The 16,078-nt window shown below is 41.4% G+C and overlaps 1 protein-coding gene and 1 non-coding gene across 4 annotated transcripts; one reads left to right on the top strand and one right to left on the bottom strand.

The window, feature by feature from the left end:
• Positions 1 to 198: 198 nt before the first annotated feature.
• On the bottom strand, positions 199 to 10,445 carry smad4b (SMAD family member 4b). Of its 3 annotated transcripts, none has more exons than XM_062381798.1 (10): positions 10,360 to 10,445; positions 7,325 to 7,704; positions 6,955 to 7,129; positions 6,601 to 6,855; positions 6,287 to 6,394; positions 6,144 to 6,194; positions 5,119 to 5,302; positions 4,509 to 4,677; positions 4,063 to 4,201; positions 199 to 3,522 (listed from the first exon to the last, which is right to left on the bottom strand). In XM_062381798.1, exons 2-10 carry the CDS (start codon positions 7,562 to 7,564, stop codon positions 3,311 to 3,313), a joined length of 1,533 nt encoding a protein of 510 aa, XP_062237782.1. In that variant the 5' UTR covers positions 7,565 to 7,704; positions 10,360 to 10,445; the 3' UTR covers positions 199 to 3,310. The 3 variants fall into 3 exon arrangements, with proteins under 3 accessions (XP_062237782.1, XP_062237784.1, XP_062237781.1); XM_062381800.1 differs by lacking the exon at positions 10,360 to 10,445 and adding an exon at positions 10,199 to 10,293; XM_062381797.1 differs by lacking the exon at positions 10,360 to 10,445 and adding an exon at positions 8,970 to 9,131.
• Positions 10,446 to 11,291: 846 nt separating this feature from the next.
• trnae-uuc (transfer RNA glutamic acid (anticodon UUC)) lies at positions 11,292 to 11,363 on the top strand. Its single transcript has one exon. It is a non-coding gene; the product is annotated as a tRNA-Glu (tRNA).
• The last annotated feature ends 4,715 nt before the right edge of the window (positions 11,364 to 16,078 follow it).

Raw genomic sequence — 16,078 nt, 5'->3', positions numbered from 1 at the left:
TAGCTTAATACATAAATGTTTTAACATTCCTATAATTTGTAAATATACAAACTAACAGTAATTTATAAAATTAGGAAGTTAACATTGAACCAGAGCAGCAGCAGAGAGCAGATGGATTAAACAAACATGACTAAACTAGAGTAACTTTAAACTGTGTAAACACGTGACCTTGTTGAGAAAATGAACACCACTCAGAGAGAATATCAGGCCATGTTTAATTATAGACTCTCACATAAGAAATACAGTTAAAATTCTTCTGTCATAGTAGTCAACATCAGTTCATCCCAACTGTGTGTTCAGTCTCCTAATAGAAAACCTCTGTCCAGCGCAAAGTCAAACAGGAAATAACAGTTTCTCCAGAGTTCTGCCTCATTTCTTTCAAATACCTCTTCTTTCCACTCGATAAATCAGATGCATAATTATGTGAATAAACCTTAAGCGTAGACTCTTTTCCTCCCTGATGTAGAAACCCCTTGAACAATGCTTTTTTTTTTTTTAGCTTTAGTGAAACAGGAGAATGGAACAGAGGACATGAAGAATCACTCTGCAGGAAACAAACATAAATGTCCTCTGATGAAAAGACCCAAACTTAACCTAGAACAAATCTAAGTCAACAGTGACTTAGGGCCACTTAAAGGGGAAAAACACAGACTTTGAGAATAATATTAGTTATTTTAATAAGTTATTTTTCGAAGATAAAACTAATTGTAGTCATTGTGGAAGTGGAACTCTGGAGAGCCTGAGTTCTCCTCTCTGGGTATTTCCTCTATTGGTAATACAACCTTTTTTCCCTCATTAAGTTAAAACTTTTGTCTCAATCACGACCACTTTCTAGTAAAAGTATTCTCAAAATATCTGAATTTCTTCCCTACGATATGGCCCCAATACTTTGTCGCTCTAACCAACTAAAACAGTGTGCAAAAAAAAATTAAAATCTGTGTAGACTTGGAGTAAAAAATATCGAACATGATCGGATGTTTGCGAGTCTCAACAAGAGGAGAATGAATGAAGCGTTTGTATGTTAATGACACTGTGTATTCTATGAGAGGAGCCTTTAAAAGCAGTGTAACATAGGGTATCACATGCAGCGCAGGGCACTCGTGCTGAAATCAAAATCAAATCTTGTGTCACCCGTGAAAACATCAGCACAGAAAGAGACAATATGTTTGAACTCATTTTACTGAAGGAGCTAATACATTTTTACAAAATTTGATCTTGGGAGACATCTTTTGTAAGAGCTCTGCTGCTAAAAAGTCGAGATTTTATAATAAAATTCAATCATTTACATGAATTGTGGCCATGTAGCTTCGCTCTGTGTTTATGTTCTCTTCACCTCGTCCAGATTCCAGAGTGACGCACCCCATGTCAAATACAGGAGTGGGGATAAAAAGATCGATTTGCGTTTAAAAGTTCATGCAAACATCGACGTGCATTTAAAAAAAAAGTTATTTACATGGATTAAACAGAAAAAAACTGCAAATCAATAAGAAAAATGACAACTCAAAGAATCCCTAAAGATTAGTGTAAATGTCTAGAGTGAAAACTGATTATTTGTATTTTTTTTAAACAATTGCATCACAATGTTGTCGCTGCTAACAATCCTATGTCAACTATACGCCAACTTATTCCCTCCCTTATTATTCATGTCACAAAATAAAGGTTATTTCATTCAAATCAAGAGAAAAAAGTAAAGTGCTACAAAAATATAATGCAATTAATAAAAGTAACAAAAATAAAAACCAATAAAATATATCAATATGCCTGGGAATCTGGTAGAATATCTCACATTGCTGTAAACCAACTAAAACAAGAGACCTGGATCAAGACCGTGGGCTGCACCGATTAAAAACGTATGTGTACAGGCTGTCAGGTGTGCCTGAAGATAAAACTCAATAAAATCTAAACGAATACAAGTAAAAAAATAAAATAAAAATGAGAGAAAACCTACATTTTAACAAACGTTGGATAAACTCCAGCAGCGGACTGGACGAGACAATTGATAAACTGTGTCCCTTGTCCTGTGATACAGCTTCATCCATACTACTACAGCGAAGGCTACGTCATGACCGAAAGGACCCGATCGACAAGCGACTGTGTCAACTGTCCAAACATCACCGTTTCCCCCGACCAGACTGAAACCAGAGTTATCAAACTATAACGGGGTCAGCAGCATTTCTGAACTTCTGTTTTAGCAGCCCGAGCACTCCAGAGTAGTGTGGACGCCTGGTAGCAGAGTTGATGCTTTTTAAAACGAAACCATAGAAATGTGGATGTAACCAGAATCTCAGCCATCTGAGCTCAAATGTCTGTCCTCTTTACTTCACGCTTATTGAGCCAGAAGAATCTCAGCCTTTTCCTTTTCTGCTCTCAGCAGCAAAGGGAGAATAGGCAAAAAGGAATTCAGTGAGAGCCAATGAGATGTATCTTTTGCGACAGCATGACAAAGTGTTTTTCAAAACAGTAACCGCACCTGATGGAAACTGCTTCTATGGGCCTCTTGTCATCGCTCTCTTTTCCCCAGAATGATTTAATCTACATCTTGTCTAATTAAAGAAGAGGATTTGTCAATGGACACCCACCAGGCACTGAAATTAAACAATCTTTTAAAATCCAACCCTTTAAATTGGCAACACCTGACACAGAAAAGCCCCTCGTCTTGACTTGTTTCAGTTTGACGTTAGTGGATGTCTGTGAACGACCTGATCCAGCAGGCTGGTCCTCGGGGGCTGAGAGGCAGCGATCAGCGAGACATCCAGCAGAGATCCCTGCCGCTCAGAGCGCGAGTGATTTTCTGTTCATCCTGACGACATGACTGAACTCGCTCGTCCTCCCAGGTGTAGATCAGTGTGGAACAGCTGAGGAGAGGAGATAGGCAGAAAGGCAGCAGCAGACACTAGATACGAGAGCCTCTGTGTGCGGCGTCTCAGCTGCACAGTGCTCACATGTTCCTGTTGTTCATTGACTCCTATACCTGTCAGTCGTTGATGGTTTTGACTACTGGGACGATGATTAGTCTGTGTAACATCCCAGTTTTAATGGGACCTGCAGGTCTTCTATGTGCATGCTGGGGTGCTTTAGGATTGCAGCTACTTGTGATATCTTATCCACTCTCACAATCACAACTCAAAGCCATCTATCAGAAATATAGGTGGACATATCTGTCATATATGGCTTTGCTGTGACTGGATTTACTTTTCCTCCCAGAGCCTCAAACACACCTCAAAAGGATTTTTCTCATGTGGGACAGTTTCAGGGTCACAGCTTCACGGCTCTTACACTGGTTCAGTACACTGCTGCAGTTAGAAACAGTTTAGTCCAGAGGTTGAGGGTCTGCTATAGGCATCGTGTGCAGAACCTCGTCCAGTAACTGGAGAGCTCTGTGCAGGTGGATCTCGATCCAGCATGGGGTCTCCTTGATGCTCTGGCGGGGGTAGTCTGGTCCCCAGCCCTTAACAAAACTCATCCTCAGGATGCACAGCCTACGCAGGTCGTCTACCCCTATACCGGCCGCCGCTGACAAACCTGAGCGGGGGGGAGAGGAGAGAGAGAGTCACAATCCGGACATGTGATGCAGTATATGTGATAAACCTAACACCAGATGAGCCAGTCATATATATTTAAGGGACTATTCAAGTAAATGTGAGTAAATGAAGACCACTTTAAGCACCATTTCAAGAGATTGTCTTTCAAAACAATCTGCTAAATATTTTCGGGTTCACGCTTCTCAAATGTACATTTTGCTTACTTCTACAAGAAACTATACAAATGGAATATGGTTTTATGGATATTGTTGTTAATGGACTGTTGGGCAAGACAAAACAAGCTATTTTAATATGTCAAATTGTGCTTCAGCAAGCTGTGCTGGGTATTTCTCAATGGTTGCCCTGCTCCAATAAAAACATGGTCTCCGTGAAAGTAACAACTTTGGAGCAATGACGGCAGCTATCTGATTGTACATTACTCACTGGCAGTAATTAAGATCCTGACTGCATCATAAGCCTTATAAATATCCCACTGTCTGTGTGTGAATGTGTATCTGTATGTGCAGTCTCTGTATCATACTAATAGCTGGAGCGATGCCTCCAACTGATCCAGGTCCTGGTATATTTCCAGCCACAGCTGCTGCCTGAGCTGCAGCTGCTGCTTGAGCTGTGGCCGCCTGCTGCTGCATCTGTCTGTGGCACTGTCGAAGGTCAAACACCTGGCAGGAGAGAAGACGCTTTAAATACTGTACATGGAGCAGCAATTAGCCCCCTGCACAGGAGCAAGGTGTTGTAAATACCAGCAGAGGCTGTGAAGCAGGGAGAAAGGCACGACGACAGCTCAAGTATATTATCAGAAACAGTTGGAGTGTGTGAGTAGATGGAGTAGAAAGTGATGTCAGCTGCTTCCCACGAGACAAATAAACATTTTATGAGATGTCAACCCTGAGCGATGTCCTCTTTTTACAGTCCAGGGAGATTGTAACAGAATAAATCTTGTACGAGGAGTGAAACCCACGTTCCTACCTTGATGTATGCGCTGGGGTAGATTTTGTGAACAGCGTCTCCGGGGGCCCGGCCCGCTTCTCTGTCCAGGTAGTAACTCTGGACAAACACAGCGTGGTCACTGAGGCATCGCACCCACACGTCTCCCTCGCCTTTACACTCCAGCTGGACCCCTTTACCGATGTGAAGCCTGTGAACATGCGGAGAGTATTATTGTTCTAAAAGCACCAGTAGTACAATTAAAACAAACTACATTAGCTCATCTTTAGATAAACAGAACGTAGTGTAAAGGAGGAGTGAATAGAAAGTAAGTAAGAAATTCCTGAGGATAAAATATAAATACAAATGAACATCTTGTCTGCATTGCTTATTCTTAAATTCATAAATGCAGATGTTTGTGAAGGTCTCAATTTGAAAGATTTTTATCGACCCACCTATAAATCGGTCACGTCCTAGTTAAGACACACCATAACAGATGGAAGTGGTGATTTACTGTCAGATAATATTACCTGGATGTGACTACAAGCTTCACCTAACAATGTCAAGTGTTACCAAATCCGTCTGCCTGCATTAGGGATTGTTCTGCTTTTAAATTCAAATCATTTTGACAGTCGGAGCTTGTGTCACCCACCTGGCTCTTTCGATGGCCTCAGTGCGATGTACGTTACTGAGCTGACCCAAACAGAACCGGTCGCCTCCCGACGGGTCCACATAACCGTCCACTGTCACGATGGGGCAAGAAGAGGGAACTTTAAACGTCTCCCCCACCTGAACGTCCATCTCAAAATAGGCAATGGAACACCAGTAGTCAGGAGCTGAAACAGAGGGAAGAAGCTGATGTGAGAAATCATTAATGGAAACGAACAGTGTTTCCCCTTGGTCTGCTTGAAAAACATCTTATTAAATTTTATGACCTATGTTTTCTAATCATTTTTATATAAGCAACATTTCAGATGTACTAAAGATCTACAAGTTGACAGTTGACCAAAACAATTTAGCTTTCTCTACTGCTGGATGTGATATCTTGCTGGGAGCGGGTGGTGGTGGTCGAAGGCAATGAGCTGCAGCCATCATTGCATTTACAAGACATGAGGTTATAATGCATCATCTGAACCAGCACTGCTTTTTCAGGCCAGACTGGACACTTCTATGACTTTCAATTGCAAAGTGGTGAGATCAGTGAGCCGGCCTGTGGCTAGCTGGTTAGCATGCCAACCAGCCAGTCAATTGAAAAGAATTGCAGTAGAAATGGGAGCAAAACAAGAGTGAACATCGCCTCTGCTCTCCACTGCTGGCAACAGCTTTTGATGAGTAAAAGAAAAGAGTTCTACACTTAACTTACAACGAGTCTCTCCGTAGCGATATCAAAATACATTACATGTAGCTTCTTTAAGTGATTTAGTATTTCGAAGTCCTGCAAAGCTTTTTCAACCATACTTGCTATAACATAAAAATAACTTGTAAATATAATATTGTGCCAAACAGGAATTGCCATCAGAGTGAGCATATCTATCGCAAATAATACCAAACGTCATACCTAAATCAACAAGGGTACTTTGTTGATAAACTAAGAGTGGATCAGAAATGTGCTGCACTGTTTGTCAGATCTGTTGGTTTTGTACACGGTTCATGTCCCAGAGGACTGTGAGGTCTCACCTGGATGATTGGATATAGGAGGCTGAAAGGCGAGCTCGTTGTGCACCGGCCCTGAGAGAAACAAACACAACAGTGATCATCAGCTTAAAAAAGAAGTGTGTATGTTTTCTATTAATGTACAGGTGGCGTAACAGTGTACTTACAATAGTGTGTTGGATTTGGCATAGGAGGGTGGTGCTGTAGATGACCGTTGGTATGGTGCGGCGTGTTGGGGGTGAAACTGCTGCCCCTGGACCAGGTGGAGCTGGCACCTGACGACAAAGAGAAAAGAGAAGTAGGGGGATGAACAGATGATTAGAGATCACAAACACAAATAAACTGTTGTCGTCTGCGTGAAGTCTGACAGCAGCAATTCACAAAACAGAAGTAGAACCGAACCTTTAAAGTCTTACATTGATAAATTACAGACATGTTTTGCACAGATAAATATGCAGGAGGTTTTTCAACTGTCTCTTACCGCCTGACCCAGCAGCGATGGCAGGGAAGGACGATGATGAGGCGGACGTGGAGGCCTCAGCAGGAGGGAGCAGGTTTGGGGATGCAAACGCCTCAGAGGGGACCGGCCGGCTGGCTGATGGGGGGTGCTGGATGGTCTGGAAGGAGTGCCCCCCGTCGAGGGAGGGAAAACTCGGCTGTCCGTCAAAATCGTACTCATCCTTTACTATCATTCCTGAGCTGGATCCAGAATTGTTCAGGGTCAGTCCTGACAAGTCTGTGGGCCAAGGAAAGAAAGACGTGGAGCAGGTTACTGACAATCCAAATGTCTTATCACTATTTAAAGACGCCCACTGAAAACCTCTCTGTTACTCACCTATGCTTGGAGACACCACTCTCTCATAGTGATAGGGGTTGACACACACACTGTCACACTTGAGGTCAAAGGCAAACTGGCAGTATTTGACGTGCTTCAGTTCATTCTTATGCAGGTCGGGCCATCTCCACAGCCGGGCATAGATGACATGCGGGAACCCTTTTCGTCCTGCCACCTGTGGACAGACACAGGGCAAACAAGGACAATTAATGTGAACTCGCTGTCCTCAGAGCTGAGGTCAAACATGAGGTTAAATAGATTACTGGAAGACTGAGGATACAGCTTGTTTATTACTGAACAGGATGACCGGTTCCTCCATCTGGACAAATACAAACGCTGGTCAGATGGTCTTAAACAATTTAATTCCTACCTGCAGCCTTCCGTCTAGCGTTCTCTGGATGGTCACACACTTGCTGGGATGGGCCCCGTTGGTGGTGATGGCGGTGATGAGAGAGTCCAGCTCATCTTTTTTCTCCTTCAGCTTTTTCACCAGGCTCTCGATGGCCCGCTTGGCGAACGTCTCGCTCTCGCCACCCTGCCTGTGACACATCAGGCTGTGCACGATGCTCAGGCAGGCATCGTTGCTGGTGGGAGTGCTGGCGATAGACATCTTGGTTTGTGTCCCTGAATAGACTTTCTGAGAGTTTGTGTGTTGTTGGCTCAGTTTCACATCATCAGGAAGAAACACTATTCAGCTGTACGGCAGGTAGATCACAAACTTCTCATCATCGGAGCGAGAAGAGGCAAAATCTGAAAGTAGATAACAGAGACATTTTTAATATTACTGTTTTACAGAGTGTGTATAGTGTAATTCTGAAAAGTCCTTATATTATATCACAATCTCATTTGTTAATTCTGTCTTTGGGTTGAGACTGACTGTAACTTCATGTTAGTATTGTATTGTTAAGCAAATCAAGATGAGCTGTCAACAGTGGAGGAAAGTAAGTAAAGACATTTACTTAAGACTGAGGTGCTGTTACTTATTCAAACTTTTAGGTACTTGTATCTCTTGTATCCCTTTGTAACTTTATAGATTTCGACATGCAGAGCTAATGAGCCACTTATACAAATTATGTTTTGGTTGAATTAAACAATCCAACAGCATATAGAAGGACAACTGACACAATAAGCTGACAGGCAGAAAATCACTTGTCAACTTTAACAAACAATTCATGGCTTCGGATTTGCAGCGTTGCTGGATATTTGCTGCCGACTATTCTTGTGACAACACAAGCATTGTCAAGTTCCAGAGGAAATGTGACAGGCACTTACTGAATTTTGACTAACTTGACAAGAATAGCACTCAGAGGAGAACATTAATCTGTTTAGAACGTAAGGTTTTCTTTGAATGAACGAAGTCTCAGATGTCAACTATATATATAGTTATATGTTTTTCAATATTTACACATTATGTCACCAGAAATTGAGAAAATATTGACATTTTGAAAAAAGCTAAATATTTATAAAACAGAAACCAGATGGAAACCGGGACCTGCACTACAATGTAGTGGGTTCTTCCCTGAAGTGGTGCCCCCATCATTCCCCCAGAACTATTCACTACTTCCATCAAACAAACAAACAGACATGGGTGAAACATGACCGCATTGGCTGAGGTAATAATGAATCAAGTAATCGGGGTAAGTAATTTTTGGCCTTATGAAAAGCCTTACAAAATACTTTCACATCAGCCAAACAACAGTTAAATGATATGAACACAATACGGCATGAGTAATACTGATCTAATTATATACTGAGCACATATTCAAGGCTAGTAAACGAAATACTTTACTTAAATCATCTAATTATACCGTCATACTAGTATGAGTACTATTGTGAATGCATGTCTCTAACTTGGAATTAAATACATTTACCATCTATTCCTCAGTGTATTTACAGTGTGTGGACACTTCAGCGGTTCAGAGTCTGTTTGGCAGAAACGCATGAACAACAAACACTCACGTTTTACCGAACTTAGTCTGCGTTTAATGGGAATATAACAAATATCTGCAGCTTACCAGCGACCTGCTTCTGATCTGGATGTTTCTCGCGTGCAGCTGAGTTTAGAAAAACACGGGACTGTTCGTGCTGCAGTAAAATCGGGTAGAAGTTGTCCGTGTCTGCCTCGTTAGCTTAGCGGCGCCAGTCTGGCTGCAGTTTGTTCATCCAACTGTGTCAAGTTACTGTGAGTGACCTAAAACCACCGGAAAAGGAACTTGATACCTTCAAAATAAAAGCAAAGGCTGCTGACTAACAGCACATTGTGGTCAGTGTTTATCTTGAGGCACGTGGCAAACTTCAGATACCAATTTCAGTTTGGGTAGGAGACATCAGCCGAGCAGGCAGCTCTACAAAGTTGACCAGCACACATTTGTGATCTGACTGCTATAAAAATGTGTGCATCCGGAACCTCTGAGTTCACACCCGAACTTAAAGATCTGGGATCACCTGATTCTGATGTTAATACCAGGTCTGAACAGCGCCGTTCCTCTAGCAGTGTGCAGGTGATAATGTTGTCATTTAAATAAGGAAGCTTTGACTCAGCTGATGTCCTTGCCATCCTTATTACTCATGTTCTCAAATGGTGTAAACTAGGTTCGTCTATGATGTCTGAACGTTTTGGAATAGAAATTGTTCAAATTAAAGATCAACAGATATTTGAATTGGAAAATGTTTAATAATTGGTTTAATGTTTCAGTCTTTTACGGAGTCGATTTGGTCGCTGTTGGTTGAAGGAAAAAAATACGAGTGATTGAACAATTTCCTCACTTATTATAGAGAAAACGAATCTGTGACACAATTAAATGAATCTGAGATGAGAATAATCATCAATTGCAGCCCTGTATCCTACAACTACTAAATCTAATATTCATGTGTATTGGAGTATTTTTTGAATCACTCACTCACTCATGTGACGTGAGCTGCTCACGCACAATTTTACTTTGTAGGATCTAACCGGAAATACTAGTTGTCGCTGAAATAACGTGACACTGGATTTATTTAGCTACCTGCTACTAAAAAACATCAGCTAGCACCGAGGGCTCGCTAACGTGCTAGCATGCTATCAGGCTGTTTTTTCGCTTCGTTCAGTTCCGCTGCGCATTAATGTCTGAACCGCTTTCCTCTGGTAGGGAGCAGCTGGAAAACTCAGCACAACGGTGATACACGCGGTTTGATAGTCGGCGGTTGTGTGGTTTTAAAGTGCGGACTGATTCAAGCCAAGTAAACAGTTAGCACGTTAGGCTACCTGGAGTTAGCTGGTGTGGCGGCTAGCGAGAGGGAGAGGGGGGCGAGGGAGCCCAGCCTCTGACCCGGGTGACTGCACCAGTCTCGGGGCCGAGCCGGACCGTAGCTCCGGTCCTGGAACACACCCAGAGAAATAAGCAGATATTGGTTGCAAATACTTACTGTGTCCAGGCTGTGGCGTCACATCCCCGGAAAAACACGAGTGAAGCTTCTTATCAGGTTCGCCTCAGCTGCTCACTGCGCATGCGCCGCACGAGAAACGAGCTCATACTCATTAGATCCTTAAATACAATTACAATGAGCTTGATCATTATGATATAAATAATACATAATGTAATTATAAATATATAACTTACTTGACATTTATTGGGATAATTGCTAGGGATGCAACGATATGGAAATTCTTGGCCGATAGCGATGTTTAAAACAACAATCTAGCCGATAGCCAATACCGATATTTGTGTATTTTGTTTTTGTTGTTATTCACTCACATTTTTGTGCCAGGAAAATAATTGAATCGTTATTTAAAAAAAACTATTTTTAATTATTTCAACTCTTTATAACTCTTATCTTTTAATGAGCACAAATTCACTCAGATTTATGATAGAATCTTTGATTTAACTAACGCTACCGATGCACGGCCGATACATCGGTGCACCACTAAAAATTACTGATATTAAATTCAACTTTATGGTAAATTCTGCTATGAACAGCACAAGGACCGGATTGAAATGCTGTTTCTCTCAGATCCCTGGTGTAAACATATCATTTTACAGCATAGGACTACATGCTGAATATCCCTTGTACGTTTGAAGGTCTTATGCACCAGCCAACTTCAGATGTTAGCAGGTGTTCAGTAACCATTCAAAACAAAATGGTCAGACGCTCCAAATCCCTGCAAACCAGAAGTGGTGGAGGAACCAGTCTAAATCTAGACAGTTCTAAAGCACAAGTTAGATACATTACATCATTTATAAAACACGTGGCAAGCCAATAAGCCAAACTGGTTTCTACTACTTCTAATTTTTAAATAGTTTTTTTTAAATCATATCGTGATTTGATGTCATGTCATGTCATGTTCTCAAGGAAAGTTGTCCCATATGGTCTAGCGGTTAGGATTCCTGGTTTTCACCCAGGTGGCCCGGGTTCAACTCCCGGTATGGGAATAACATATTATATATAACTCCGATGGTAACAATACAGTCAGACAATATTACACAAACTGGTTCATATTGACTCATGACAGCAGTTCAAGAAAAAGAGTGTCAGAACATCATCTGCACAGAAAACAGTAGCAACACTTTCCTGATCCAATCAAGATTAGGAATTGCAAGTTACAAAAGTACAAAGTTTTGCTTCTGTTTCTGAAGTGTGTCGATGGCTCAGTCATCACCATCGAGAAACGTCTGCAAAAAGCTGTGGAGAAGAAGCAACCAGCTGCAGCAGAGCTGACCTTCAGACTGCTCGTTATTGACTGTTCTCTTATCCCTTAGAATTAGATTACTTCCACTATAGCAGCAATGCTGGACTGTATATTACAGTATAACTTTATATGAAATAAATTAAATGAAATTTTATATAAACTTTGCTTTAATCTCTCCTGTCATTTGGTCTTTTGAAACCATTCAAGTGGTAGAACATATTACCTGTAAACAGCACAGACTCTGATATAACAGCCTTGGATATAAAGAATATTTCTAACTCATTATTTTATTTTTAAACTGAATACATCATTCTGTATATCTATGACGCCATGGCTGTTTAGCTCACACTTGAGTTTATGTTTTTTGTGTTTAGTAAGTTGATAATCGATGAGGTGAAATCTTCTGCACACACATGCACACACAAACACACAAACACACACACACACCCACACACGTTTCAAATGCACCACTGGTTTACAATTTGTTCCCCAAATTGTGAATATTACCCAGTGACAAGCCGCACATTCATGATTAATTATCTGCTTTGGTGGCTAATCTGTTTGGGATGCTCACATAATTTCACTTTAATTGTTTCTCGTCTTTCGCTCTCCTCATTCCTCTTTTCTCATCGCTGCCTCTTTCTGCCAACACACTCTTTCTCTTTCCACACTCATTGGTTGAAAACACAAATAAATAACCTTGTAAGACATTTATAAATCCCCCCTCTCGAGGTTCACACTCATCTAGTCTCTCACCAGGTTGTATGCACAAGAATTATCTACATTTACCAGCAGAGGCCAGTAACCACCAGTCTATAAATCCATTGTGCAATAACGTCAGGATGACTTCTGTGGGCGATTAGGTGAGAAAAATATATGAATACATTTTTTGTCTTCATCAGATTCAGGTCATGAGTTGCTACCGAAGTTAAATCACAACTGAATGAATGAAGTATACCAACATGGCCTTTAGCCAAAAAATAGCCAGCAAACGCATGGTACCTAATGGGCATATCAGATAAAGACCTGAAATAATGCACCTCAAACATTTAGAAAATTTCTCTATCAAATACATAAACTACTTTTTTTAATATATATATATATTAAAAAATATATATATATATATATTAAAATATATATATTGAAATGGAGTTATTTAAAAACATATTTATAAAAGTTATTTATTTCATTCTTGACACACTCTCTCTCTTCAGTTTCTACTGAGAACAGAGATCCATTCAATTCATCCGTAGCCAACAGATAATTGATTTTTAAGGCTTAAGACTCTGAATTATTCCTGAAACACAACATTTTTAAAAACTAAAATGATTCATGTTACTATTGAAACATTTGGTAACGTCCACACAGACACTGAGGTTTTCCCGGTCTTTTCTTCACACTGTTCTACTTATTTTTATGATCTTGCTTTTTATTAATTCAACCTTGGGCTTTACTGTAATCTTAATCCTGCTTTAACCTTAATATCATATCGTTTTATGCTATTTCAATATGTTTGTTTTTAAGCTTCTGTTGCTCTTTTTTATGCGAAGCACATTGAGCTGCATTTTATACAATGAAAAGTGCTACATAAATAGGGCTTTAATTATCATTATGACTAATGCTCAGGTGCTGCACTTCCATTATATCCAGATATCCAGTTAATGTTTTCACCCGGAGGCAGATTCAGATCCATGTAGAACTTAAATGAATGGCTCCACTTTCTGGTGAGAGCCTTACAAATTGAATTTCACTCATCTTTTAGCCCGGAGCGGGCTTAATGATAATGAACGACATTCACAGAAGCAGCCGTGACATGCGCTTCGCATTTTGGACGAAACACAGATGTGGAATTCTTGCTGTGTGGAAATGATGAAGTTTAATGTGTCTGTTGTCCTCGTGACTGGTGAGTTAGAGGCAGAGGATCAGATTCAGCAGATGTTTGTCTGGCGGTAGCTGCAGCTGTCATTACCACAGCAGAATAATATCCCATGAAAAAAAACTGAAACTTGAATGGGAAGTTTATCTTATCCCTCCCACAGACGACATACATAACTGATGAAACATCAGCTGCTGCCAGGTTATTCACACACTTTCCTGATTTTCTTCAGTGTCTTCAAAGTACTTCTGCTGAGGTTGATCAGACAATTTTATACATTTATCACCTGGACCACCACCTCTAGAGGCAAGACACACGACTGCTCTGTGTGTGTCTGTGTGTGTGTGTGTGTGTGTTTGTGTGTTTGTGTTTGAGTGTGTCAACCTACCTAAGTTCTCTCACACTACACCGCTCCTCCACTCCCTCCACTGGCTACCAGTGGCTGCCCGTATCCGCTTCAAGACACCAGTACTTGCTTACCGTCCTGCGAAGGGATCGGGTTGACATAGAATGAGATTGGTAGAGAAATGGGGGTACGTCCCTGGACAGGTCTCCAGTGTATCACAGGGCGGACATGAGCTCTGTCCAAATTCAGGGGCCACCACCTTCAGAGGACACGGCCTGCGAAGAGGAGCCCTTCGTGGGTGGGCCACGTAGACCGTGAAGGCTGATCCGAAATGAGACTTTCCATTATTTGCATGACCAACTTTCTGCCCCTACCAGCGCTGCAGTTTGGACACAATGAGAAGGTTTTAATGCCCCCCCTTGTTTTTTTAGCTGTTGAGTTGAGCCTAAGACTTTGGATGCGTTGTTCAAATACAACCAATATATGACAACATTCTTCATACACACAAGTATTTTAACCATGTAATTAGAATTAGGTGTTTGCCTCTTTATCGCCTCAGTCATTACAGCTATTGGACTGACTGAGGAAAACATTTAATACAAATATTCATGGTCCATGGAGGATGAACCTAAAATAAAATTTGGTGATCGTCTTTTCCCTCCATTGTCATCAATAGGTCTGATTTTTTAATTATCTTCTAAAATGATTGTTGATGATTAAAGACGATTGGTAAACAATTGTGTACAGACAGGCTTAGTCCCCAGAGGATGAATCCTGGTAACTTTGACCTTGGTTGCCAAAGTGGTTACAGCACATGTTCTACACCTCGGTGACATGTAACACCCCCTTTTCTCTTACTGTCACTTTCTCCAGTAATTTAGTTTATAACCAAAAACCTGCAACACTAACATCCTCATCAACTGTATTTAGTGTTATTTAATTTGACCATACTACTGTATCACATAAGCACTGTTATTTAACAGCATGTTGTTTTACGTTGCAAGAGAAACTGCTTTTGTGATGAAGGTCAGACAATATTTTGATCAACATTTGCCACCTTGAGTTATGTTTCCATCCATCTCCTCTTCCTTCAACTTTCCTCACACCTTCTGATCCTTCCCTCCTTTCTCCTTTCTTTCTCTTTGAACCTCTTGGCCCTTCCTCTGAAGCCCGGGCACATCACAATTGGGGGATGTATTAAATCTGAAATCTTTCCACTTCAGTGGGATTCAGGAAATTGTCTACCCCGCGGGAAGTAAATGCAGATGGAGGGATAGACGCAGGGAGAGACGGCGGCGGCTGCAAAAAAAAGGGTAAAATGGACTGGGTAGGTATTTTGGAAGATAGATGGATTGGTTGTGAGCGCGGGAGAGACAGAGGGGGCATGGAGGGATAGATGGGGAGAGGGAGGTGTGGGAGAGGAGATGGGCGAGCTGTCTGTTTGAAGATAAATCAGAGAGGCAGCGTAGTGAGGAGGTCTATATCCATAAACACACACACACAAACAGATGTGTGTGCACACTCACGCTTGAACTCACACACATGCAAACACACACACACACACAAACAAAAATACACATCGTCGCTTACTCGCTTGTGCACACTCTGGCCCACGGCGAGGTGGTAAAAGGCCACGGCTGATTGGATGCTGCAGGCTGGTTTGATCCCCGAGTGGCAGAGTAGTGCATGTTGGGATGTTTGGATACAAATGCAGTCATCCATGAAGGCATGAGGTAGGTCACTCCTCTGCTCCCCTCATCTCTCTCTTCCCTCCTTTTAACATCTCTTTACTCTTCCCTTAGATCATCTTTTTCTCATCTTGTCTCTCCGGCTCTGTTGTCTTTCTTTTTTTAATCCAGGCTCTTATGGATAATTTATAACTATTTCCCCCCCACACACAGGGTTTTTCACTAAAACATCCCCAAATCTGCCCTTTTCTCCACTCCTATCAATCCATCTTACACACAGGGAATGTATCCTCTCTGGGTATTAACATTAGCTCTCCATCCTCCACTCTTTGTCCATCTCTCTTGCCCTATTTTTTCTGGCGCAATTCATATCCATTTGTCTTCCATCTCTCCTTTTAAAAAAAACATATTTTCTTGTAGTTTAACTCTCCCTCCATCTTTCCTCCCCCCCTGCAGTTCTGTTTGCTGACACACACACACACACACAAACCTTGTATCCCTGCAGTGTAGCGCGCTAACAGAATAATTAGTCGTGCTTGATGTGTCTG

Source organism: Platichthys flesus, chromosome 3 (assembly GCF_949316205.1).
Source record: "Platichthys flesus chromosome 3, fPlaFle2.1, whole genome shotgun sequence".
NCBI classification, from domain to species: Eukaryota; Metazoa; Chordata; class Actinopteri; order Pleuronectiformes; family Pleuronectidae; genus Platichthys; species Platichthys flesus.
The sequence above is the reverse complement of the archived record's forward strand: the minus strand, read 5'-3'. Positions and strand labels throughout refer to the sequence as shown.